Source organism: Polyodon spathula, chromosome 1, assembly GCF_017654505.1.
Source record: "Polyodon spathula isolate WHYD16114869_AA chromosome 1, ASM1765450v1, whole genome shotgun sequence".
Classification (NCBI taxonomy): Eukaryota; Metazoa; Chordata; class Actinopteri; order Acipenseriformes; family Polyodontidae; genus Polyodon; species Polyodon spathula.
Genome location: NC_054534.1, coordinates 101,536,508 through 101,562,981, shown reverse-complemented (window position 1 = coordinate 101,562,981; position 26,474 = coordinate 101,536,508). Strand labels below are relative to the sequence as shown.

At 38.7% G+C, this 26,474-nt stretch overlaps 2 protein-coding genes across 5 annotated transcripts in view; one reads left to right on the top strand and one right to left on the bottom strand.

The window, feature by feature from the left end:
• Nucleotides 1-21,831, bottom strand: part of cfap99 (cilia and flagella associated protein 99) — a 37,971-nt gene extending 16,140 nt beyond the window's left edge. The window contains exons 1-6 of the mRNA XM_041268022.1: nucleotides 21,442-21,831; nucleotides 19,983-20,098; nucleotides 18,473-18,617; nucleotides 5,303-5,397; nucleotides 5,039-5,151; nucleotides 1,802-1,979 (exon numbers count right to left, since the gene is read on the bottom strand). Of these exons, the coding sequence (XP_041123956.1) occupies nucleotides 1,802-1,979; nucleotides 5,039-5,151; nucleotides 5,303-5,397; nucleotides 18,473-18,617; nucleotides 19,983-20,093 (642 nt within the window). The 5' untranslated portion in view covers nucleotides 20,094-20,098; nucleotides 21,442-21,831. The remainder of the gene's footprint in view (nucleotides 1-1,801; nucleotides 1,980-5,038; nucleotides 5,152-5,302; nucleotides 5,398-18,472; nucleotides 18,618-19,982; nucleotides 20,099-21,441) is intronic.
• A 157-nt stretch (nucleotides 21,832-21,988) lies between these two features.
• LOC121325477 (lateral signaling target protein 2 homolog) overlaps nucleotides 21,989-26,474 on the top strand; it is a 109,187-nt gene continuing 104,701 nt past the window's right edge. For all 4 annotated transcript variants that reach the window (XM_041268010.1, XM_041268002.1, XM_041267995.1 and 1 more), the window contains exon 1: nucleotides 21,989-22,370. In XM_041268010.1, coding sequence (XP_041123944.1) covers nucleotides 22,332-22,370 — 39 coding nt within the window. In that variant the 5' untranslated portion in view covers nucleotides 21,989-22,331. The remainder of the gene's footprint in view (nucleotides 22,371-26,474) is intronic.

The following is a 26,474-nucleotide window of genomic DNA, read 5'->3' as shown; positions in this document are numbered from 1 at the left end:
AATGCTGAGTCTTTTGCTTAATAAAATCTCTTTGGTTTGATATTACTAAGGTGACCAGACGTCCCGTTTTGGAAGGAGAGTCACACTTTTGGAGCACTGCTCCTAGTGTCCCAAGAAACTTTCTTGGGACACTCATTTCATCCGGTTTTTTTCTCCAGAACATCGTCACGCCGGTAAAAGAATATTGCATTTTCTTGCAGGCTGTTGTGTTACTACCATAATTTATTACAATGCAATGACACTTGATGTGACTAAAGGGAAGGCTGAATCACCAGTAGTTCTTGCTCAAAGTTCACTCAAAGATAGAAACTGCCATTATACATTTATTCTGAGACTCCCAATATTTTCCTGACAATATAATTGAATCATAGCCCTCAGTTCTGCCAAAAGAAAAGAGTTTTGTATCAGTGTGAAGGGGCTGGAGGTACAGTACTTCTCTTGGAACGTATTTTAAACTTGTGCTGTCCCAATAGGAGGCTGTGTGGTCCAGTGGTTAAAGAAACAGGCTCAACCACTGACTGATTGTGTGACCCCGAGCAAGTCACTTAACCTCCTTGTGCTCCATCTTTCGGGTGAGATGTTGTTGTAAGTGACTTTGCAGCTGGTGCATAGTTCACACACAAGTCTAAAATGTACTATATCTCTCCAACAATTTACAGCACCTGAATACTACACAGCTAAGCTGCAGCTACATGTATACCCAATGAAGGCATCATATGGATCCAACTAAATGTTATTTTGAGTATCACCTTCTACAGGATTTAGTCAATCATAATTTAAAAAGAAAACACTATACAAGCTATTCATCTGAGATCCCATTCACAAGAATGCCCTGCTTACCTCTGGAATTGGGTTAGAACACAACAAATAGACACCATGACCATATTACAATCATATAACAGTAGCTAAATAGAACAAATACATTGGAAAGGCATTCCAAGGCTGAGATGCCGAGAAGCAAAATGATATTGTGTCGTAATTGGATTTAATAGTTAATAGTAGAGGAGTAGAGGTCTCTGGTCCGCATCCCATAAGTTATACAAACATCAGCACAGCAATGCAAGCCAAGTTAAGTAAGGAGCTATTAACTCGTTTAAGCAAATGAGCTTCCCTTGCTGGAGAAGTAAAATCCAGTTGAGGTGGTAAGCAGTAGCAACATCACTTAGTGAAGCACTCGCAGCTGAGATGCAATGTCAAACAGCAACACTATTGAATGCTACACATTTCTGATTGCTAAGTTATATTAAATAAATGGTTGTACTGTTGTTTACACATCCTCATTTAGAGAAAGAATGTGTATGGCCAATAAAATAGGACTTTATTATGCGTGTGTGTGGGGTGGATTCACACAACGTTCATCCACCTTACATGCCTCTAAAATGCAACTAATGATACTGGTATGATATCAGCAGATAGGCAGTAAGACTAGCAAACAGGAATGCCAAATGAATGAAGCTATAATAAATAATCTAATCAAGATGTCTGCAAGATGAATCAAGCTGACTCTGATTTGAAAGTTTCTGTACTTTCCTATTAGATTTGTGGATACCAGTGCCAGGGCATTAAGAGAATGACAGAGTCAGGCAGGATGGCCTTTTATCCATGATTTGCACCCCAGTGTATGAATCTCCTCTGTGATTACTCTGTCCATCGACAAAGAGAAAACTTCCCTTACTAAATAACAAATGGTAGTATTCAACACCAGGCCAGCATCCTAGCGACATTCCTGACAATTAAAAATGCGAGGCACTGCGAGTCATCTTAGCTGTGAATAGATGGACTCAGGGCTTTTTGTGCTCACCTGCTGGTGTTTCTCCTGTAGAGGGATCTTCTCTGGCAGCGGGATTGCTCTTGGTTTGGGTTTCGTCAGATTAAACTCCTGCGGTTCTGTCCAAATCTTATCCAGCTTCTTTGGGCTGCACCCGTTGGTTATTTTGTCATGTAACTGATTGATCAATGGCTCCACCTCTGGTTGCCACCTGTCACAGACAGTTGAAAAAAAAAATTGTAATGAAGAGTTTCAGCAGACAGATTAGCATTATTTATTTATTTTTTGACACACAAAACAGTTTTTTTTGTTTTATGATCAAAGGAGAGTGAAGTAACTTAAAGAAAATAGATGGTGAGTAAGTAGATTCAAGAAAATGCACAGAGTCCTTTTCTTCAGTCAGTTGCCACGTTTATTGAGATATGCAGGGAGTCTGGTCCCAGGTACAGGACAAACAGAATACTCAACATTACAATGTTTGCATGACATTAAATACCCTTCTGTATAGATGGTCCACCTCCCCTTTCTCTGACACTTAACCAATGGTCAAGGTAATTGAATTTATTGTGTGAGTGTTAATGTGTGTGTGTAGTCTAGTGTGACAACCTCCAAACCCGGTGCATTCTTCACACTCCTGGAGACAAAAGGTCCATACATCTGCCTTTTGTTATCTACTTGCGACCCCCTTTGATGCCAGTGGGATTATCTCTTTTGATCTCTCTGAAGTCTTTAGAGCCTGTTCCCTTCTAGTCCACAGCATTGTTATCTCGTTAGCTTGCAGTCAATGTTGGGCAAGAGTTTGTAGACGCAGCGTCTCTATCAATTGTAAGCAGTACATGCAATTTGAACCAAACAGTCTGCTATCTGCAATATTAGTCTCTTTTCAGAAAAGAACACCAGCATAGCTCTGCCAGTCCACATGCGTAGCAAACCCCTAATCAATTCTCGATCCATGTTTTCCAACAGAGAGGCTTCCTAATCCTAGAATTAATATAATATTTTACAGCACTGATAGCCCTTAGATTTCCATGTTGATGATTTCTCATATGCACATGTGACTGTTACCATGATTTCTTTAATGTTTCAAATGAAGTGATGACCCAGGGGCAACTGTTGAGTCTGCTTTTCTTTACAAGATGATAGTTTTCCACTAGAAAGCATATTCACAACTCATTCTAGTGAAGCTATTTATAGTAATATATATACATACAGTACTGTGCAAAAGTTTTAGGCAGGTGTGAAAAAATGCTGTAAAGTAAGAATGCTTTCAAAAATAGACATGTTAATAGTTTATTTATCAATTAACTAAATACAAAGTGAGTGAACAGAAGAAAAATCTAAATCAAATCCATATTTGGTGTGACCACCCTTTGCCTTCAAAACAGCATCAATTCTTCTAGGTACACTTGCACAAAGTCAGGGATTTTGTAGGTATATAGTCAGGTGTATGATTAAACAATTATACCAAACAGGTGCTAATGATCATCAATTCAATAAGTAGGTTGAAACACAATCATTAACTGAAACAGAAACAGCTGTGTAGCAGGAATAAAAATGGGTGAGGAACAGCCAAACTCAGCTAACAAGACTGGCAAGACTGAGCATAGCAACAAGACACAAGGTAGTTATACTGCATCAGCAAAGTCTCTCACAGGCAGAAATTTCAAGGCAGACAAGGATTTCCAGATGTGCTGTCCAAGCTCTTTTGAAGAAGCACAAAGAAACGGGCAACGTTGAGGTCCGTAGACGCAGTGGTCGGCCAAGGGAACTTACTGCAGCAGTTGAAAGACACATCATGCTTACTTCCCTTCGCAACTGGAAGATGTCCAGCAATACCATCAGCTCAGAATTGGCAGAAAACAGTGGGACCCTGGTACACCCATCTACTGTCCAGAGAAGTCTGGTCAGAAGTGGCCTTAATGAAAGACTTGCGGCCAAAAAGCCATACCTCCGACGTGGAAACAAGGCCAAGCGACTCAACTATGCACGAAAACACAGGAACTGGGGTGCAGAAAAATGGCAGCAGGTGCTCTGGACTGATGAGTCAAAATTAGAAATATTTGGCTGTAGCAGAAGGCAGTTTGTTCACCGAAGGGCTGGAGAGTGGTACACAAATGAGTGTCTGCAGGCAACAATGAAGCATGGTGGAGGTTCCTTGCAAGTTTGGGGCTGCATTTCTGTAAATGGAGTTGGGGATTTGGTCAGAATTAATGGTCTCCTCAATGCTAAGAAGTACAGGCAGATACTTATCCATCATGCAATACCATCAGGGAGGCATCTGATTGGGCCCAAATTTATTCTGCAGCATGACAATGACCCCAAACATACAACGAAAGTCATTAAGAACTATCTTCAGCGTAAAAGAAGAACAAGGAGTCCTGGAAGTGATGGTATGGCCCCCACAGAGCCCTGATCTCAACATCATCGAGTCTGTCTGGGATTACATGAAGAGAGAGAAGCAACTGAGGCTGCCTAAATCCACAGAAGAACTGTGGTTAGTTCTCCAAGATGTTTGGGCCAACCTACCTGCAGAGTTCCTTCAAAAACTGTGTGCAAGTGTACCTAGAAGAATTGATGCTGTTTTGAAGGCAAAGGGTGGTCACACCAAATATTGATTTGATGTAGATTTTTCTTCTGTTCACTCACTTTGCATTTTGTTAATTGATAAATATAAACTATTAACATGTCTATTTTTGAAAGCATTCTTACTTTACAGCATTTTTTCACACCTGCCTAAACCTTTTGCACAGTACTGTGTAAATATATATATATATATATATATATTATATATATATATATATATATATATATATATCACTGAACCTCAATACTAGGAAGGGAAAGAAGGAAACAACTGTAGTGAACTGCTGAAAATGATCCTCTCACTACACACAAAGACTCCTCTATGTGAAAAGAAAATATGTGATGGCTAAAATACAAGATAATGCCAATTTCTTGTACTTTACCAGTACAAACATGGGCAAAGTTCAAAACTTTAATTTAGATTTTGTATAGGGAAATGAATACCAATTGCTTAGTTAAATCTGATTTTTTAGGTATTTATATATTTCACTGTGTATTTTGAATGTAAATAAGATGATGAAACAGCAACTGAGCATTTATACAGGTTTAATTGTAAAAAGGCAGCACTACAATTCAAACAATCCAAAATCAATAAAACCCCATGATAAGCCTGATCAAGGCTGATCTGCCCATTGTGTAATATTTCAGTGTTTTTGAAATACGGAATTACTATGGCCTGTTATTTACCTTAACAGCGGTGTTATCCAGTTCTGTACCACATAGGGGGCGTCATATGTTTGACTCCAATCGTCCTTTATCCAGGTACTCAAGTTTACGACGTCAAAAAAGAAGCTGAGGAACTAAGCAGAAATAGAATGATCCATTTAGTTCTGTATTTAGTCTGGTGGTGCCCTTTAGACCAACATCATTGTATTTGTTTTTAAGTGTTTTACTTTTTTACTCTGTATCCAACTGATTCCTAGAATCTGCATGAATATTTTTTACGCTCACCTTGTACATTTTACTGATGTCCTGCGATCTGATAATCTTGCTGAACTGCTGTAGACCAAGATCTTCAAGTTGAAATGTAGCCAGGTAACATATAACTGATGAAAAAAGGCAAGACATGTACATATTATATATAAAATGTACTTCATTGTGGATTGCATTTCACATGAATAATCATCTCAGCCAATCCCATTTCTAATTCAGTAGTGATATCCCAAAATAGAATGTTGAAACTGTCTCTGTTGCGGTATAATATACTTACGTTTGGGAAGCATAGCCTGTTATTTTTTTCAATTTGTAATGTACAACGCGTTAGGCATTCTCGCTGACAATTTTAAAACCACAAATAAGTTGCTTTTGTGCAACATTACCCATAACTTATTCATAATCTTGAAGTCATCTTTACAGACATTTCTTCTAATGCCTCTGTCTTAGAATGCCTCTGTTTGCTACTTCAAATTACAGATATTCCCTCTATGGGGAAAGTCCTCCTCTTATTATTACTCACTGGTTTCACAACACAATGCAGCCTTTATGGAGTAAAGAGTACAAAGATTCACAATACTGTCCTTAGGGGTGATTTTTTGACCCACTTTTCTAAGGCTCACAAACAATCAAGTGAATACATTTTAGGGAAAAGGTACTCAAATCAATCTCGGTTTTGATCATTAAAAGAAACCCCTATAGCTGGCAACTATTGCAGAGTTAAAGAGCAGCTTCTGAACTTAGCGTTTCCATGTTGTCTTCTACTTGACTTAGCTTTGTTAAAAGACATTAACTTTTATCCAACATACACACAAATGCATAACCATAACCATTATAACATTTGCTGGAAAAAGGCGTGATTAAATTGCAATTCAGTAGAGTTTGCGGTACTGTAGCTGATTCCAGCAGTGTAGGAAAGAGAATATTATTCAGCAGACTTCATTAAGGACTTCAGATCATTACCCTAATGCACACGGAAGACACTGTAATACATCATCTTGGGCATTTCAGTGGATTTTGAAATGCAAGGTTACATACAGTTACATGCACTTATGTAGCACATACTTTTGAAGAAAATGGCATGAGCTGTCCCTATTCCCTATTCCCTGACATGATTAATTTTTTAGGTAAATGTTATCCCTGACCTGCATTCTATAAGAGTGCTTCTCCCTGTAGAGTCAGTCAGGATAGGGAATTCAGAGATTTTTGATGGTAGGCACTCAGTCTGCAGATGATTTCTTTTTACTCAGTTTGAACATCAAACATATCTAAATGTATTGATCTGCTTTGATTTCCGTAAAAGCGACAAAAGGCGTGAAAATATGTAAATAAAGTGAACATAATCATATCAAACGACTTATGGGTTAAGTACTTCCAATTAAATATATCAAGCATTTTTGTCAGTAAAAAACAAAAAACAAAAATAAAACATCACATCTAATCACATGAGGCTTCTTATTGGACTTCAGAAAGCCTTAACTCCAGTCTTTAATGAACTCCTACTTTTTAAAGGAGACAAAACATCTGTTAATTTAACTAAACTAGAATCGAACAACTCAGTTATATATTTCAAGTCACTTTAGCAGTCTGTTTATGATAATTATGATGACGATGTAGCTGCAAAATATGGCAAATCTTTGGAAGATTGCAAATTAAGTGGTTTCAGAGGAATTCCGTGTGCCGCAGACTTCGACAGTAAGAAGCAGTCGTTCTTGGGCTCAGTATTAAATATGAGGCTGTTGTAAGGCTGTCAGTAATGTACTCAGAAACTTCTCAGACAGTGTAAGGCTAGTGTAATGCACCCTGTTGTGTCCTACACGGCTATAGTGCCGGCTCGGTTGTGTCAGCTAATGTGTACAAGCAAGGCTAGAAAATGTTTTCAGTGTAAGTTATACAAGTAATCATAGAGGGTAAACAAATGGACGTGAACCACAATAAAGCATTTATAAAATACAGTGTGAACATTGAAAGGACATTATTGTTCTTCTAATTTAGTGATCTAGTAGAGAATCCTGAGCCAGCACTGTCAGTGTGCAGTTCAGATTCCAAGCAGATAAACCAATTACAATTTTTGAGTACTTGTTACAGTGTACAGTAAAAATGCAAAAAAATACCCCCACCAGTGTATTTATTAAGTGACCCAGTACTAGAAATGATTACATTGGATACAAAATGAAGTTTATACTCAGGAACTGTGTACTTTAGAATTGTGTTGCATGCTTAATCCATAGGATAATATTTGCACACAGAATAAGACATACTAGAATTTTGACAAATCCTTAACAGTGAATGACTAAAATAAATTGTATTGCTTTGTGATGGGGGTGAATGTTGATTGATGCAAGCTGAGGAAGATTTCTCCTGCAGAAATTAAACTGCAGATAAAATTGTTAAAGGAAAAAGGTACCTGAGAGGAATCAGGAATCTTTTTGGCTTTGAAAAAGTGAATTGTCCCAATTGAAGCAAAGTGCCTCATTGACACTGGTATATAAAGGAAAGCCATCAGATGCTGAACACTTCAGTGCAGATGTCTATGGTGCTTGCTATGCATAATGTGTGAACTCTAAGTTTGTTGGCTACTTTCCCCATTGGTTAAAGTTTTGTTTCTTTGTCACTCATTTTTATTGCAATAGTTAGCTTTGAAAATATATCTGGCATCCTGCACTTTCTTAAACTGTATATTGACTCAGCCAGTCTGCCACATGCTACTGTAGAAGTGAAGACACTGATATTTCAGTTGGGTATTTATTGCTGCGGTGGGGGATATATATGTATGTTACTAGCTTTTAGATAATACCCCTTCTTCTTTTGTGTAAGCCGATAGGTTGGTGACCTCACAATGACATATACAGACTAACGGCTGGTTGGACACAAGCCATAGTTGTCCGTAGGCTTCCTCAACAGATTTATACTTCAGCTTATTGTGTGTGTCTGTGTATTCTTTTAGTTATGGGTGTCTTTTTTTGGTTTACTGCACATTGAAATGCACACTCAACAATTCCATATGTCAGCTTTGTTCGATGACATGAACAGAATAAGGATGCCAACTCTCTGACATGATCAAGACAAAAATACAGTTTTCTATTTAACTGAAGATAACCATAGCACATAATATAAATGGGCTATGCCCCATACAGCAGATAAATCTGTTATGAAAACACCATCCCTATTGTGTGATTAATACATTAAAGCTGCACCTCCCTGGAGAAAGTCAGTTTCAGTCCCACTGGGCAACACAACTAAATCAGACTGGCTGAGTCTGCACAGTCTGCTACCAATTTCTACTTTCAAATTGCCCGAAGGGTTTGTAAGCAGATATTCTGAGTGACAGTTATGTTAAGAACATAAGAACATAAGAACATAAGAAAGTTTACAAACGAGAGGAGGCCATTCGGCCCATCTTGCTCGTTTGGTTGTTAGTAGCTTATTGATCCCAAAATCTCATCAAGCAGCTTCTTGAAGGATCCCAGGGTGTCAGCTTCAACAACATTACTGGGGAGTTGATTCCAGACCCTCACAATTCTCTGTGTAAAAAAGTGTCTCCTATTTTCTGTTCTGAATGCCCCTTTTTCTAAACTCCATTTGTGACCCCTGGTCCTTGTTTCTTTTTTCAGGCTGAAAAAGTCCCTTGGGTCGACACTGTCAATACCTTTTAGAATTTTGAATGCTTGAATTAGGTCGCCACGTAGTCTTCTTTGTTCAAGACTGAACAGATTCAATTCTTTTAGCCTGTCTGCATATGACATGCCTTTTAAGCCCGGAATAATTCTGGTCGCTCTTCTTTGCACTCTTTCTAGAGCAGCAATATCTTTTTTATAGCGAGGTGACCAGAACTGCACACAATATTCAAGATGAGGTCTTACTAGTGCATTGTACAGTTTTAACATTACTTCCCTTGATTTAAATTCAACACTTTTCACAATGTATCCGAGCATCTTGTTAGCCTTTTTTATAGCTTCCCCACATTGCCTAGATGAAGACATTTCTGAGTCAACAAAAACTCCTAGGTCTTTTTCATAGATTCCTTCTCCAATTTCAATATCTCCCATATGATATTTATAATGTACATTTTTATTTCCTGCGTGCAGTACCTTACACTTTTCTCTATTAAATGTCATTTGCCATGTGTCTGCCCAGTTCTGAATCTTGTCTAGATCATTTTGAATGACCTTTGCTGCTGCAACAGTGTTTGCCACTCCTCCTACTTTTGTGTCGTCTGCAAATTTAACAAGTTTGCTTACTATACCAGAATCTAAATCATTAATGTAGATTAGGAATAGCAGAGGACCTAATACTGATCCCTGTGGTACACCGCTGGTTACCACACTCCATTCTGAGGTTTTTCCTCTAATCAGTACTTTCTGTTTTCTACATGTTAACCACTCCCTAATCCATGTACATGTGTTTCCTTGAATCCCAACTGCGTTCAGTTTGAGAATTAATCTTTTGTGCGGGACTTTGTCAAAAGCTTTCTGGAAATCTAAATAAACCATGTCATATGCTTTGCAATTATCCATTATCGATGTTGCATCCTCAAAAAAATCAAGCAAGTTAGTTAGACACGATCTCCCTTTCCTAAAACCATGTTGACTGTCTCCCAGGACCCTGTTACCATATAGGTAATTTTCCATTTTGGATCTTATTATAGTTTCCATAAGTTTGCATATAATAGAAGTCAGGCTTACTGGTCTGTAGTTACCTGGTTCAGTTTTGTTTCCCTTTTTGTGGATCGGTATTACGTTTGCAATTTTCCAGTCTGTCGGTACCACCCCTGTGTCAAGAGACTGCTGCATGATCTTGGTTAGCGGTTTGTAAATTACTTCTTTCATTTCTTTGAGTACTACTGGGAGGATCTCATCTGGCCCAGGGGATTTGTTTATTTTAAGAGCTCCTAGTCCCTTTAACACTTCTGCCTCAGTTATGCTAAAGTTATTTAAAACTGGATAGGAACTGGATGACATGTGGGGCATGTTGTCAGTATCTTCCTTTGTAAAAACTTGTGAAAAGTAATCATTTAACATATTTGCTATTTTTTTTTCTTCCTCTACGATTTTGCCATTTGTATCTCTTAAACATTTAATCTCCTCTTTGAATGTTCTCTTGCTGTTGTAATATTGGAAAAACATTTTGGAATTGGTTTTAGCTCCCTTAGCAATGTTCATTTCTATTTCTCTCTTGGCCTTTCTAACTTCCTTTTTGACTTGCGTTTGCAGTTCCGTGTACTCTTTCTGCGTACTTTCTTTTTGGTCCTTTTTTAATGCTCTGTAAAGTGCCTTTTTTCGCTGAATATTTTTTTTAATTGATCTATTAAACCATTTTGGCAATTTAGTTTTACATTTAGATTTGTCTACTTTAGGGATGTAATTGTTTTGCGCCTCTAGTACTACATTTTTGAAGAACAACCATCCTTCTTCTGTGGGTGTTTTCTCTATTTTACTCCAATCTACTTCTGTTAGTCTCTGTTTCATGCCTTCATAGTTTGCTTTTCTAAAATTGTAAACCTTAGCTTTAGTCTTTACTTTTGGGGATTTAAAAAACACTTCAAATGAGACCATGTTATGGTCTGAGTTTGCCAGTGGTTCTCTGACCTCTGTTTTAGTTATTCTATCTTCGTTATTTGAAAAGACTAAATCAAGGCATGCCTCCCCTCTAGTGGGTGCCTTCACAAATTGTGTTAGGAAGCAGTCATTTGTCATTTCCACCATTTCTATTTCATCCTTCGCGCTACCCACCGGGTTTTCCCATTTTATTTGGGGGAAGTTGAAATCCCCCATTAGTATGGCTTCTCCTTTGCTACACACATTTCTAATGTCATTGTATAACAGATTATTTTGCTCACCGTCTGAATCTGGCGGTCTATAGCATGCTCCTATTATTATGCCTTTTGAATTTTTGTCTGTTATTCTGACCCATATTGATTCGGTTTTATTTTCTTTGTCCAGGTTTAACACCTGGGCTTCAAGACTGTTTCTTATGTATAGCGCTACCCCTCCTCCTCTTCTGTCCTGCCTGTCTTTCCTATACAGTGTATACCCACAAATATTATATTCGTCCCCATCACTCTCAGACAACCACGTTTCTGTAACACCTATCACATCATAGTTACCTGTTAGTGCAGTAGCTTCAAGTTCTAGAATTTTGTTTCTGATACTTCTAGCATTTAGATAAATACATTTAATGGTTGTCTTACCTGAGTTGTTGTTCTTGTTTTGATGCGGTCTCCCTTCTGTTTTTTTGTTGATTTCTCCCCCCTTCCTTTCTAGTTTAAATGCTTCCGAACCTGCTCGAGGATCTTTTCTCCGAGTAGACTAGTTCCCTTGTTATTTAAATGCAGTCCATCCCGTCTATACAGATAGTCCTCGTTGTAGAATGTGGTCCAATGATCAAGATAGGTGAAGCCTTCCCGTGTGCACCACGTCTTCAGCCATGCGTTTTGATTAATTATTTCCAGCTGTCCATATGGTCCTTTGCAAGGTGCGGGTAGTATACCAGAAAATACCACAGTTTTGGTTTTCTCTTTTAATTTCCTTCCTAGCTCTCTGAATTTGTTTTGCAGGGATTTTGGTCTGTCTCTTCCAATGTTGTTTGTACCGATGTGGACGACTACTACCGGGTCGTCTCCTGTTCGTTCTAGGAGCCTGTCCACGTTATCAGTGATGTGCTTGACCGAGGCTCCCGGAAGGCAGCACACTGTTGTAGTAAGGGGGTCCAAACTGCGAACTGAACTTGCTGTGTTTCTCAATATGGAGTCCCCAACAATCATGACCTCCCTTCTTTTTGCTGTCTGGTCACCACTGTCAATGGGGTCCTGGATGTTGTTCCTTTCATTCTCTTGTTGTTGGTTCTGCTCATCACAATTCTGAAGTGACTCAAATCTGTTGGTTGTTTTGATTTCTGGTGGTTGTGTTTGACGAAGTTTCTTTTTTTCCCTGCTTCTGCCTACCTGAACCCAGCTGTTCTGACCTTCTATCTCCCTGGTGGCTTTCAGTCTGTTAGGGGTGATGCAGACTTCCATGAATTGTGGGTGTGCCAGTTCCTCAAGATCCTGTTGCTGTCTCACTTCTTCCAGCTCCATTTCTAGCATACTTACTAGTTTATGCAAATCCTGGATCGCGCGGCACTTTACGCACACTTGGTTTAGCTCCGCTGGGTTTTCTCGGATTTCCCACATCAAGCAGGTGTCACAGATTACAGGCTTGAAGACCATGTTGAGGTTTTTTTTTTTTAAGTTTAGTTTCTTCTGCAACTGTCAACCTGCTTTCAAACTGCTTCGAAACTGCTCTGTACTTTTCCACGCCTGTACTTCTCCCACTCGCTGTCGCTTCCACTCGCTGTCGCTGGGAAGACTGCTTCGTTTAAATGCGTTGTTCTGCTGTGCTGTCGGCTCCTCCCCTTGCCCGTGTCTCAAAACGGCGCTGAATTTGAATCAGCTGCTCCGAGTTTCAGCTTGTTTGTTATCAGAAAAACACACGCGGCTGTTTGACTTTGAGCTGCTGCTGTGTTTCCCCAATGTCCTCTGTTTTCTGAAAAACTTCTTTCAGAAACTTTCAGAAAAAATACAGTACAGCCAGGGTTGACAATACAGTACAGCCTGGTTTGACTTTTTTTTTTTTTTTTTTTTTTTAATCTAAAAAATCTGATTTATTTATCTTTTTTATTTAAATCGATTTTTTTTTAATTATGGATTTTTTTTTTTTGTGCTACCGTAGTTGTAGCTCTGCAGTACCTCCAAAATATAAAGATGTTGGAAATGGTGGTTTGTGAATAGTTACATACCAAACTAAATTACTCAATCTTAAATTAATATATAAATAAAGAACATTTTTTATCATGGTGGTATCCTCTAAATGTGAACTTTAGCGATGGAGTATCCTAGTCATTCTCTTCTTGTACTTTTCTTTCTTTGATTTCCGCTTTCTGTGTCAGTCCAAACACACACAGTTGTTACTTAGGACTACTTTGCTTTTTATAGTGTGTTCAGTTGTTAAAGTTCTTGATTGCACCACTAAATAAATCTGATTTCAGCGGGTCTTAACACAGAGCTCAATTGTCTATTTGTGACCCCACTGCGTCATCAGAATCGCTTCAGCGAATATGTTAATGATGGGGCAGGCACTCTATAACGGGGTAAGACACGTCTTCAGTGCAGTATTTTTTTGTTCTACGTCTTCGCTCCATTTATTTTCCACGTAATCGGAGGCAAGCGCCGTTTGTGTTTGCACTCGCATTTGCGCTGTGATCAGAATACAGCCCTACGAGTTTTAGTTTATAGACAGTAAGTTTACGATCTTTGTGTTAATAAAGGGTTTTTAAAACATACCTTTCATGTCTTTTCCTTGAAAAAACTATGAAAATAGGTAGTAAATGAAAAAATGATTTAAATCAATGATTTCTTTTTTAAAAAATCAAGTGATTTAAATTGTGATTTAATAAATGAACTTAATTTAAATCAGCCAACCCTGAGTACAACAGACTCATGATGTCAAATCCGTGCCTTCCTGCTGGACCTTAGGGACACCCTATTGTCAGTGTTACGGAGAGAGCTCCTACATTTTTGGTTCAACCCCTAAATTTTACTGTGTACATGTCATAAAGAGGAATATATTATTAGATATATATAATTGCGAGTGAGCACATAAATTAGCATTCGTCTTTATTCCTCGTACATGCTATTGTGTAGCAATACTTAACTGAAGCATAAATATTTACATTCAGTTATACATTACAGGAAGTAGGTCACCAGGCAAAATTAATTTTAGGTAGGGTATGTAGAAAATACGATCCCTCCTGCAGTTACAACATATGGACAACAGGTGGCACTATAGGCTAAAGTCAAACCTCAATATTCTATGCAAAAACCCTGGCAGAACTGCTGCCATTCACAGTATGTCCTAAAAACAAGAGGGGGTCTATTCTACTGATCTAAACAGTTCTGCAGTTTACTTACATGATTATACATGCTGGCTTTCATAAAGTCCAGTTCTTTAAAAGATCTAAATCAGGAGTGTCAAACTCATCTGGCAGCAAGGGCCATTTAAGTTAAGATTGTTTACTTGGTGGGATGCACCATAAAAAAAGGTGTTTTACATAGTAATGAACCTGAAAATGTCTATAGAAATTGTATGCAGGCCAATTTACTCAAATATACTACTTCACACAAAACGCATTACCAACACTGCACAATTCCTTGTCATCAAAAAGTATGCAGGCATGGACTCAATAAATTAACCAACATATTACTGATGCATTTTATAGTACAGAAATAGGCAGATATAACAAGCAGCAGCTTTCCTAGAACACTGACAAAAAAAAATTCAACATTACAAATGTAATATAATGGAGTATTTTACTTTCAAACAGTAAAAATGCTTTATATAAAGTTTTTAACATCACTGAAAAAAAAAGATACAGGTAAGATGTGAAAATGTGATTTAGTAAACAGCACCGCTATGAAATGTACCTTTGCATGACTTCTGGCCAGACTCTTGGCACTTCTTTTCATGCACCAGTGTCTTAATATCTGGCTGTATATCCTTAACTGCGGCCAGTCGCAACACAGAGGCCAAGTGTTATTCCATAATCTGTGTTTGGTTTTGTTAAGGTCCATCATCGAGACGCGCTCCTTGCAAATATAAGTGCTTCCAAAAGGTTCTGTCAGTTTGGGGAACTACTTGACTAGAACATACCGGTAGAAATCTTGCTGTGGCACTTCGTTGAATTTATCCTCGAAAAGACTGCCAACTGCTCAAGAGCTGCATTAGGGTTTAAAACTAAAGCCCCCTGTGCCAATAAGGCTCTGCTAGGGGCACCTTGGCCTGATCCTGCCTGATTTTCTCCAGACACAGCGGGAGCAGGGCGAGTGGTCTCCCAAACCTGCTCTCCCAAACCACTTCCAAATGAGGCTCACCAACTCAGGGTTAGCCTCCACTTTGAGGGGCTGGGACATTCCTTGAGAGGAGATCCACCGCCCAGTTTATCACCCCAGGTAGTACAGATACTGCCTGCAATGAGACTAGGTTCTCGTGTGCACAGAGCAAAAGTTTGCGGGAGACTGGGCGAGCTGAGGCAGCCCTGATGGATGATGTAAGCCACCACTGTTGTGTTGTCTGTATGGACAAGCACATGTCTCCCTCGAACCTTCTGCAAAAAATGCTGCAAGGCAAGGTAAACTGCCTGCAGCTCCAAAACATTTATGTGCAGACCTTGCAAAGGGGGTTCCATACTGCCTGTGCCTTCCTGCCATTCCAGATAGCACCCCAGCCCAGGCTGGACGTGTCCGTGGTGACGACCTCCCTTCTGGTGACTGCCCAGCACTATGCTGAGGCGTAGATGGACAGGCTGTTTCCACCAAAAGAGTGCCTTTAGACAGTGATGAGACACTATCAATAGGTGGTCGTGGTTGATTGAGGGCTGAAAAACCCTGCTGTTGAACCAGGCCTGCAGAGGGCGCAGGAGACCCAAAGGTAGGGTCTGAGAAGCTGCTGCCATCAAGCCCAGAAGTTTCTGGAACATCACTACCATAAGTGCTCTGTTGAGCTGAAAGAGCTCTAAACAGGTGGTTATTCTCTGTACTCTGCCGTCCGACAGAGTGGACAACATGGACCTGGAGTCAAAGCACAATCCCAGATAGGAGGCTGTCTGAGAAGACGTGATTCACCGAAAGACTTCTCCACATCAGCTTCTCCACATCATGCACCCTATATAGGGTGTCCCCAGGACATTTGGATCTCAAACAGAAAGTCTGGGTGCACTGGGGGAGACACGGGGGAGGTGGTAGGCTCGTCATCAGAAATGGACAGCCTTGTCTCACCTGCTGTAGGCCAGGGCACTTGCAAGACTGCAGTGACCCTCTTGATCATTGGTAGAAGCTCTGCCGACAGGGAGAGCTTAACCACAGAGGACATGCAGTCTGATGACTCCACGTCCTCAAATGGGAAAGCCAGCTCCTGTTTGCCCACCTTCTCAGAAGTAGTGATGGAGAGCATGTCATCCTGCTGCCAACCTGCACTTCTGGCCCCCTGGGACCCCAAGGGGACAAGCGGAGCAGGCGGCACTGAACGTTCACGCATTAACACTGCGAGCACTGTTCCTTGGTGAGAAACTGCTGCCCAGAGATTCTCCATCTGCTCCGAGTCTGCCGATCACTTGGAACCGCGACTTCTTCTTCCTCAGGGAAGGCGGCTTTCTGTGTGGGCTTCTTTCCCAGATGCGTTGTCCAATCTCCCTTGGCACAGAGCCATGAGGGAGGGCGCAGCCAGCTCTCTAACAGAGGATGATGGGGAAGAGCACTGTACAGAAGTGAGGGGCGCAGAGTGCTCTGTAGAGCTGCGGGAGAGACGTTTCTCCAGCGTGCTTCGAGAAATATTCTTTGCGTGTTCAGGCCCCAGGCAGGAAAAACGTCTGCCGTGCTTGTCCTCAACAGGCAGACTGGCCTTGCATGTCTCGCAGGAATAAAACCCAGGCACTATGCAAGTAGCAATGCAGTGTAAAGTAACACTGTATAGATGCTGCCTCAGTCTGCTTAAAGACAACAACTCCTGTTTCAATTAAGTCCAAAGCCCCAAGGAATTCTCAATAAAAGCAATAGTCTTCATTTAAACATATTTAAAACCACAGTAAACATAATAATGGCTTATGTGTTTCGACCCGTACGTTTTGCTCAGAGTACAATAGAGATTCTGAACAAGGAAGGAGCCATCTCCCTCTAAATAGCATGAATAACAATCATTATAAGTTTCAGGTGGTCCCTCACCCACACATATTACAAATTAGTACTAACATTTGTTTGGGATAGCAATCAATTAACTCAAACCATTTTACAACTATCATAGAATTCATTTATTCTTGCAATTAGAGTTCAAGTACATCAAATTATATTCCTCATTCCATCCAAAATGACTCTAACATTTGGAATATAGATGTCCATTATGTCTCTCAAAAGAAAGCAATCAATTAATCTATTACTATTATTAATTTAAAATATATACAACAATTATTAGAATATATACATTGTCACATCTTTAGATACATTTTTTACAATGCAAATTCAGAAATATAAAAGTCAATTGCACAATAAATTGTAGTAGTTCTACCCTTTCTCATTCAAACACTTAGTATGCATGTCTTAATAAGGAACAGCACTCATTTAGCACATTACTCAGATGACACACAGTAGAATTGTTACTTTCTGATGTCTTTAAGTTAATGTGATCCATCAAATATCTCATAACATAAAATATAGGCATTGCGATTTAAATTAGGGGACGCAAATTCAACTCCTCATTAAGTCCAAATGGCTCTAGCGTTAGTAATGCAAGTATCCAATGTGCTTCTCGTCGCAGAAGGAGGTCAACTAGATTGCCACCCCGAGTAGGGACAGTGACCCTCTCCACACCCACAAATCTGAGTGAATGTGGGGAAGATGCATGTCCAGCTTTCCTATAATTTTTTGCAATAGAATAATCTTGGTTATTATTTGTAATTGCCGCTTTATATTCAGCAATACGTAATTTTAATTTGTTTGGCCCACATATACCTGTCCAAAGGGGCACGTCATTTCTCACTGGAGGAGACTTATATATAACTATTACAGGGTATATAAATTGTTGCATAAATTGTGTAAAACACAATAATTAGCAAAAATTATACAGTCATAAGCAACAAGTACTTATCTGATAGGCTTCTCCTGTCAGGTCAGTTTTTGAAAGGCAAAATGGCGCTGAGGTCTGTGAGCACTGTCATTTTCTGCCCTCAGGGGTGGGCCATGACTGCATCACAGGCTCGGCTGAGCAGCTTTGGTATAGAATATTCAGGTTTCGGGTCTTTAGAAGGTAAACACCCATTAGGTAATAGTTACATTTCATACTTGAAAGGGAAACACGTGTTACAAACGTGATTCCAAAATGATACAGTACATCAGTGCAATTTTAGAAACTAATGGATGGGCTGCCAAAAATGTCCTGCGGGTAGTATGTTTGACAACCCCGATCTAAATAATTACAGAGTTTAGATCCATCCCTCTTAGGATAAACTGAATAGAGCCCACGGTGTTTGCAACCAAAAAATAATGTGATACATTTGCAAAAGAGTCAGAAAATTATTCAAATACTATTGTGTGAATCTCCCCAAAGAAGGCTAAATATTTTAAATAAACATCAAACAACGATAAATGGCTTACAAGTTACCTACCTGCATACAAGTTGTACTCAGATGCTAGACAATTCTTCCCACTGCGGGCATAAAATGCGTCAACGACAATATCCAATAATTGCTTGTACTCAATACAGCCAGATAGGACTTCCAGTACAAATGCCTCCTCTGAAACATCTTTGTTCTGAAAGAAATGAGCAATTACCAGAAAAGGGAAGCTTTGCAAAGACCTGCCGACAGCTGCACTCACAAAATCTATCTAAAAGGTTTTTAATGATGTGCATTGGTTGCCAAGGGATACTGAGCAGATTAGTTTTGATTGTAAACATTCTTTAGCTTTGAATTTATACTTCTATAGTGGGTGGCACATAACTTCTCAGTTCAGGTTTTACCGGCTTTTTACTTCCCTACCCTAATGAATAAATCTAGATGTAAAGGTTGCATACTGACAAAACATTTCTTAGTCAAGAACATTTTCCACTATACCACAAGTCTGGGTGGAACAGTGCTGGTTTAGGATGCTGGTTTAGCAGGCTCAAATCCAGCCCTGGGACTTAATCTGCCACTGAATTAGTCATCAGTTTTGAAATCTGTTCCCTTAGCATCTGACTGAGATCAAATCATTATTATTCTGTCATTGCCACCTAGAAGACTGGCAGAAATCAATCTCTCCGATTATATACTGAGAGTCCAATGCAAGTGATTGAGATGGGTGTCAAACTAGATGCAGGAAATGTATTAATGGGAATTAAATGTAAAGTGATATAGATAGTCATCGCTGAGAGCAGATTTAATCAGATACTTGTTGGGAATATTACTTTGACAAAATGGAGACAGGATATGAATGACCCCCTGTGCTCCGCCCCTGGGCTATTTATTTGTGTTGTATGTTACGTGCAGTGTGTTAATGTTGGTGTATACTCATTGGTAAACGGAAACATAAATGGATCTGTGTAATTCGAGTGGTTTAAAATGTATATTTGTATTTAGGCATGAGGATTGCACAGCACTTCATGTGCAGGTAAAATGTAATAATATGCGAGCACGGGTAATTGCACTTTATTAATTCACGTGCAGTTGTATCGAGACTCCAATTGAATGATTGATTAGCAATTGAGTCTTCCTACAGCTGCATAAAAGCACCATGTTTTCACTCACTTGGGGTTGTGTGTTCGGTGAGTGGAGAACGGGTGTGGAGAGGAGAAAGTAATAACGTAAAGTAAATCATAATTTCAGCTCACCGTGTTTGTCTGTGTAGTCCTTTTTGTTTGTCTCTTTGTTTTGGTTGCAAGTGTCATGTCCTGTGTTTTTGTTTGTCTTTACAACCCTTTATTTTCTGTCTGCTCAATTATTAAATGCTGAGCACAGCTCAGCTTCACCAAACCTCCACCTCTCTGTTTATTTTGTGTTGGTTTCTGGTCTGACGTCACCCATTGCAGCTGTCTTTGTGACACCCCCACCCATGACATGTGGATAAAACAATCAGTAGGTATCATATATTTAGTGTAAAATGTGGTACAGGGTATGTATTTTCTGTGTATTTGCCTACCTTCAGATCTTTCAAAGCATCCTCTATGAAGACTTCAACACAATGGTTTTCTGGATCAAATCTGTCAAGCAGCTGAACAACTTCTTTAACAAGCTTTCCGTAACTTGTCATCTTCTCTGTGCAAGAAAAAAACAAAGCCCTAAGAAAACAAAGCCCTAACGATATTTTACTGATACAGTATAAATCAGGCACATAAACTGCACTCTGTTTCAGTATTTTTGGCTCTTCGATCAGCAAAAGAGAGAAGCATGAGGATGACATTCAAGAAAAATTAATATTCATGTCGTGAATTAGGCCTACTATTCTAACCCACCCCAACTCTAGGAATTGTGGGGGAATTAAAAATGACTGTCACAAAAACATCAAATGTGGGCAGCATCGCTGGGTAACTTTTTGGCTAAGACCTACTATAATAAAGTCATCATTTTGGTCACTGAATAGAAAAGCAAAGTGGATCTGGTTTATTGTTAGCCATTGTAGCTTTTTGTAGAGCAAAAATATTGAATTATAAATTATCTAATATACTGTACTGAGACGCAGTGGCTTGCAGGAAGTCGGAAAAAAAATGAATCAGAACTTGAAAATATATTATTAATGCTAATATTAATATTAACAATAATTTCTTCTAATAAAATATTATCAAGCTATGAACAATACTTCTATACATCCCTTATGGAAGTTCATCAATTTGCACAGTACTGTACCATTGCAGCTGCTTTAATCTTTATTATACTTGGTGATTATGATGGTTTACTTAATCATTTTACTATGCTAACACTTTTCTGTATTTACCACGGTATAAACTTGTATAAAAATACTTATTTTATGTTTGCATTTTCTTATAAATGTTTCCTGGCTACAAACAAAAGCTGCTCTTGTTTTATAATTACATAATATGTTGTTACAATATTATACTGTACTTAAAATCCTGCTTCTGAATAATAAAATGATGCACCGATTGCCTTTTGTTTCAATGACAAGTGACCTTCCACGTATAATTGGACTGATAAACGTATGGTAGCTGTATACATAGCTCAGAGTATTTTGAATTTTTTTTCTATACAGTACAGTACAGCTCAAAGACATTTGCCAACCACCTGTCATTAGACATTAGTTGCTGGAAGTATATATCTGTACTAGGATTACAAATATAATGAACACATTGTAAAACTCGCTTTGTTAGAATAAATTATTATTAGCAGATGCCAAGACATATAGCCAGGGCTGGCACAACATTTTTAACCAATGCAGCATATGTAGCACTTTTTGGCGATCCAATATAAAACGAAGTTAAATTACAAGAGTCAGACAGCCGATGTAACACAGATGATACGCACAAAAAAACAAAACCCTATCATTTACATATTTCTACCCTGCCATCCGTTTCGACAAAGCGACAACTGTAAAAAAAAACATAACAGAATATCCAGTTACAAATATTAGACCCTATTCGAATTACCTTGGTTTAAATGTCCAGTGCGCGTCTACAGGGGGAAAAACTATTGGTAGTTAATACCCGAGTGAGCCTGTAATCATGATTCATCAATAATCAAGCAACGAGAAATAAATTACACGAAAAAGGCACTTCTCCGAGAGCCAATGTTTGACCGTGGCCTGGCAACGGTGGTCATGGAAACAAGACAACAAATGTCTATAGCTATCTTTTTTTTACTCGACTTTGCGCATTGTGGTTCTTGTTTAAAGTTATTAAGACAATGCACATTAAAAAATCAATACAGTATTAATTTAACAAGAAACTTCGTGATAAAGCATTAAATCTCTATTCTAATCGTCAGAGCACGATCTCCCAACCCAGTCAGGAGCCTATTTAAAACAAACCCCTCTATCAAAAAAAGCGAATCCTCCCGATTAGTTGCTTCGGCTCTCAATCATTCGCAACGTGGTGTAGCCCATCCCGAGTGCCTGACTGGCAGACAGCGATGTCAATCTCCAAGTCTGACAGCTGCTTCCTGTCTCCACAGGGTCCCCCAGTGCGCAGGTACGGAGCTCAGACAGAGGAGTGGGGAGGGGGTGTTGTCAGATGAGAAGGACTGGCATAAGAACGGGGATAGGGGAGCTGTGCACGTATTACTGCTTGCATTGATGCAGGGAAGTCATTGCACCGGGGTGAGACCAGCCCAAGCGACCATAGAGTATTGTGTACATATTCATCAGAAATGAACAGGTAACGCTTCTCATAAAAGGACATACAGCACATACCGGGACCTTGTTTAGCTGAATCGCGTTGAGCCGAAGGAACTGGAATCATCCTTGATTAAGGAAGCCGTTCAATTGATCTATCCCAGGAAAGAGAAGGGGCGAGAGAGAGAGAGAGCAGAGAAGAGGGTAATGATGAACAGGTTCAGAAAGTGGCTGTATAAGCCAAAGGTAAGTTTGGAAAATTCGGTTTTGTTTCATTAACTCGCGCGATGTAGTGTTTTGCTGTAGCTGTTTTTGTAAGTTGGTTATATATTTTTTGGTCCGAATTCAGTAAATAAGTATCGTGGAGGCTCCAAATAAAACAGTGTATAACCTAAAATATTCCCTATACCTGTGTGACACTGAACTGCCTCATCTAAGAGTGATGGAATTGCAATGCCTTTTTTCAGTTCGGTATGATTTTAGCTTAGCAATGAGAGATATTGAGTGATTGCTATTTTTCTTTTTTTTAAATATATAACACTAACCTCGATTTACGCGTTTGTGCACAATCGTTATGAATCATTACAAAGAAAAAAAACGACGGCGAAGGAAAATATCTTGTATTGATGCGATTTGTTCTAATAAGTTATAGGAATACGTTGTTTGAAACAAATCTGTAAACTGAAGCCATTGCAATACACCAACGCCGTAGCACCGGCGACAAACTGATCTGCCTTTATCAAAATTATACATCGTCTGTGCAGTAATAGTCAATGTGTTCGCCGTGCAATGACAGCGGTGCTGCTTCTCGTATAGGCGGTTATTTTAATCGTGTGTGTGTGTGTGTGTGTGTATATATATATATATATATATATATATATATATATATATATATATATATATATATATATATTTATATAATATATATATATATAATACTAAATTTTTAAAAAAAAAAAAAGTAGCGCCGCGTGTTAACATTTTTTTTTTTGTTCCTGGGTAGTAAGTGTTATTTCCTAATTGCTTATGCCTCAAAAGTATAGAAAATGGCTATTATTCCCCACAAACTTTGCTTTTGTGACCAGGACAGTGATATTTAAAAATATCACTATTTGCAATGGGAAAACGGGCAAATGTGCGTCTTTTCGTTCACAGTCAGAAAAAACAACATATGATTATACTGTATTTACAGTATAATCGTAAATCTCGAAAAACTACTCACTTCTAAATCTTTTGTAGTCATTTTTGTATTACTTTAGTATAAATACATGTTAATTTGGATTCATATGTTGTTGTTGTTTTCTGACTTTATGTGAACGAAAAGACACACATTTGCCCGTTTTCCCACTGGAAATAGTGATATTTTGAAATATCACTGTCCTGGTCACAAAAGCAAAGTTTGTGGGGAATAATAGCCATTTTCTATACTTTTGAGGCATAAGCAATTAGGAAATAACACATACTACCCAGGAACAAAAATTGTGTTACATAGTGTTAATCCAGTTTGTCAAATGTGGTGTTCATGGTAGCCAATTAATACACCGCTGATAATAATTTGTAATTTTTAGCTGTGACCAGTTGGGAATTAAAACAACAAATATTTCCGTGACTCTGTATGCCCTGCAGTTATACAAGGCAGGTACTTCATTGTTTACAGTTATTTTAATTTGTTATAAATTGGTTCACTTTTACAGTAAACTGTTATAAGAAGTTTATTCACCAAGGGTTAATAATCTTGAACAGTACAACCATTTGAAAACGGCACGTTAACCACCATGCAGGAAATGCTTAAAGGGTCATGCTACCTAATTCAATCAATAGTTTCATGAACTGGACTATAGCGTGATGTAGTGAGTACAAGCTGGATTTGATTATTCTGTTGTCTGCGAAGTACCCCTGTCTGTTAAATGCCATTGTCCTCATTTGAGGACAGGCGACTTTTGTTATTTTTTGCAGCTTTTTTAACTGGCATCCATCTACCTGTTTGAATTTCGTTTTAAGATAATTTACTCAAATTGTGTTAAGTGCAAACGTTATCTGAATGTAAGCTGTCAAATTACATAACTACAGCTTGTGTTGTGATTCTTTTCAAAGAAATGAAGTGAATACAGTACATCCAGATTTGGGAATACTGCACTGTCCAGCCCATAATTCAAGCATGAGCATGTGACAAGCCTTTTACCCCTGCCATTTTCTATGGCATTGTTGGCACAGGACAGTCATTTTAAATTGAACTCTTCTGGTACTTGTAATTCACCATGACTTTATTGTTACCCTTATGCCTAAATTGGCCGTCCAGCTGAAACTTAAACTGTTAGCAGTTTCATAGTGTTTGGTGGGATTGCATTGAAGCTATGTATTTGTGCAAGATGCCTTTTAGTTTTGTCAGTTACACTAAACTGAAGATTTGCATTCTCAGAACCTGCACCACTTTTCGTGTTTCTCAGATTAATTTAATAAAGAATAGAAATATGCCATATGGACAGCAAAACTTAATTTGAGTTTTGACTCCCAGACTATAGGCAAAAAATTACTGTCATAGATTTCTATTTATTCACAAAACATGATGATCTACGATAATGTTAAACAGCACTGCAGTTGTACGTGGTATATGTCACTGCTCAGATACGCGGTAAGATTTCATATTGTCAAAATGGGAGCGCTTTTTAAGTTAACCATTTAAAAGAACACTTGTCCATCAAAAAATTAAAAATAAAGCTGCATCTACAATTCAGTACAGATTTTTTTTTTTATCATTATTTATTTATTTGCACCATTTTTTGTAAAAGGTAATTCAAATTGTGTGTGTTGCAAAACCAATAACAAGTGACTTGCAATTATACTCTCACGATAAGATATCAAGTGGGTAAGAAATGAAATACTAGAAAACTGAAGATGATTTAAAATATCCATCTAATGGAATGAACTGGGAAGATCATTCTCACAATTGAGCCTAACCACAGCTTTGTTTTTTGTTTTCATTTGTGAGGAGGAACCACCAATTTTGCGCACTTGACATGGAATGGCCTTATATGTCAGCCTTACTTAGTCAAACTTTTAATAATATTAATATTAATAATAATAATACAAATAAAGCCAAGAATGACCTAAACTGGTATAATTGCAATCTTATTTCTAACCTGTACTCTTGCAGTATTCAGTACTGGATCTAAGTGGAATTTTAACAGTTTGGTTACAAACACAGATGCCAGCTGGATCTACATCGGCAACTTTTGATGCCAGGGGACTAGGAGGAGGGGAGTTAACAACAGTGTTTTTAGGGAGCTTCAGGGCTGCTTGAATCCCACAGGATACTTCTTAGGCCCCTAATTTAGCTCTGGTTTCTTGAGTTGATTATGATACAAAGAAAGAAGCATCACCAATTGTAATCAATTATAAGGGGTAAATGGTGATTTATTTATTAACAGCATTAGAGGAGATGGCCAACAGGGATTCAGAAAATGTAGATCCTGTTTGACTAACCCCACTTCTCTAAAGGAGTTGCTGGGAGGACAGAAGACCTTGTGGATCTTTACAAGTGTACTGTCCATGTAATTGGTAGTGAAGGTATCACTGGCGAGGAGGGCACTGTAAGCATGTTGTAAGTTAGACAAACAATATAGAAATCTAATTACAACCTTGACCAATTAACTTGTCAAAGGCTACATCATGTGCTTGATGCACAGCTTAATAAGATTTCTGGGCAAGCACCTTCCAAAACAAATACACACACCTTGAAATCTGTCTCATTCGAGTTCAGCAAACCTATTTAACAGGTGTGGCCAGTGTAATAACATGCTTCAGTGCCAGTTTGACATAGGCTTGTGCACTGTTTTGGAGGAAAATTATTCTTGTTGCTTACTTTTGACAAATACATTTTACCCGTACCTTTCTACCTAATTTGAAAAGCCTAAATCGAAATGTCGTCTCACTGATGCAGCTCACTTACAGATGAGGAGGACTGGAGATCTGCACGCAACCCTGTTCCTACTGTCAATCCAATAATCTCTTTTCACCTGATGAATGTCACCAAGCTACTGAACCCTGGAGGCAAGGGTACAAGCTGGAAAGTTTTTGTTTTAAGTCAAGGCATCCTACAAGTCAGACATCATTAGCAATATCTTGTATCCCGCCAGGTATGGTAGGATGGTCTGTGTTAAATCATACATCCACACCTGTTGTCTATCTGTACCACACAAAGTGATCTGAGTTTGTTCTTATTGGCTTCGCCCGGGAAAGACGTAGGGAGACGACCAATATTAACTATAACAAAATCAGATTCATGCCGTATAACAGTATTAATCGTCATGATCTAGGAAGTAATTTCAGGGGGTCACTGAAAAATGTTTC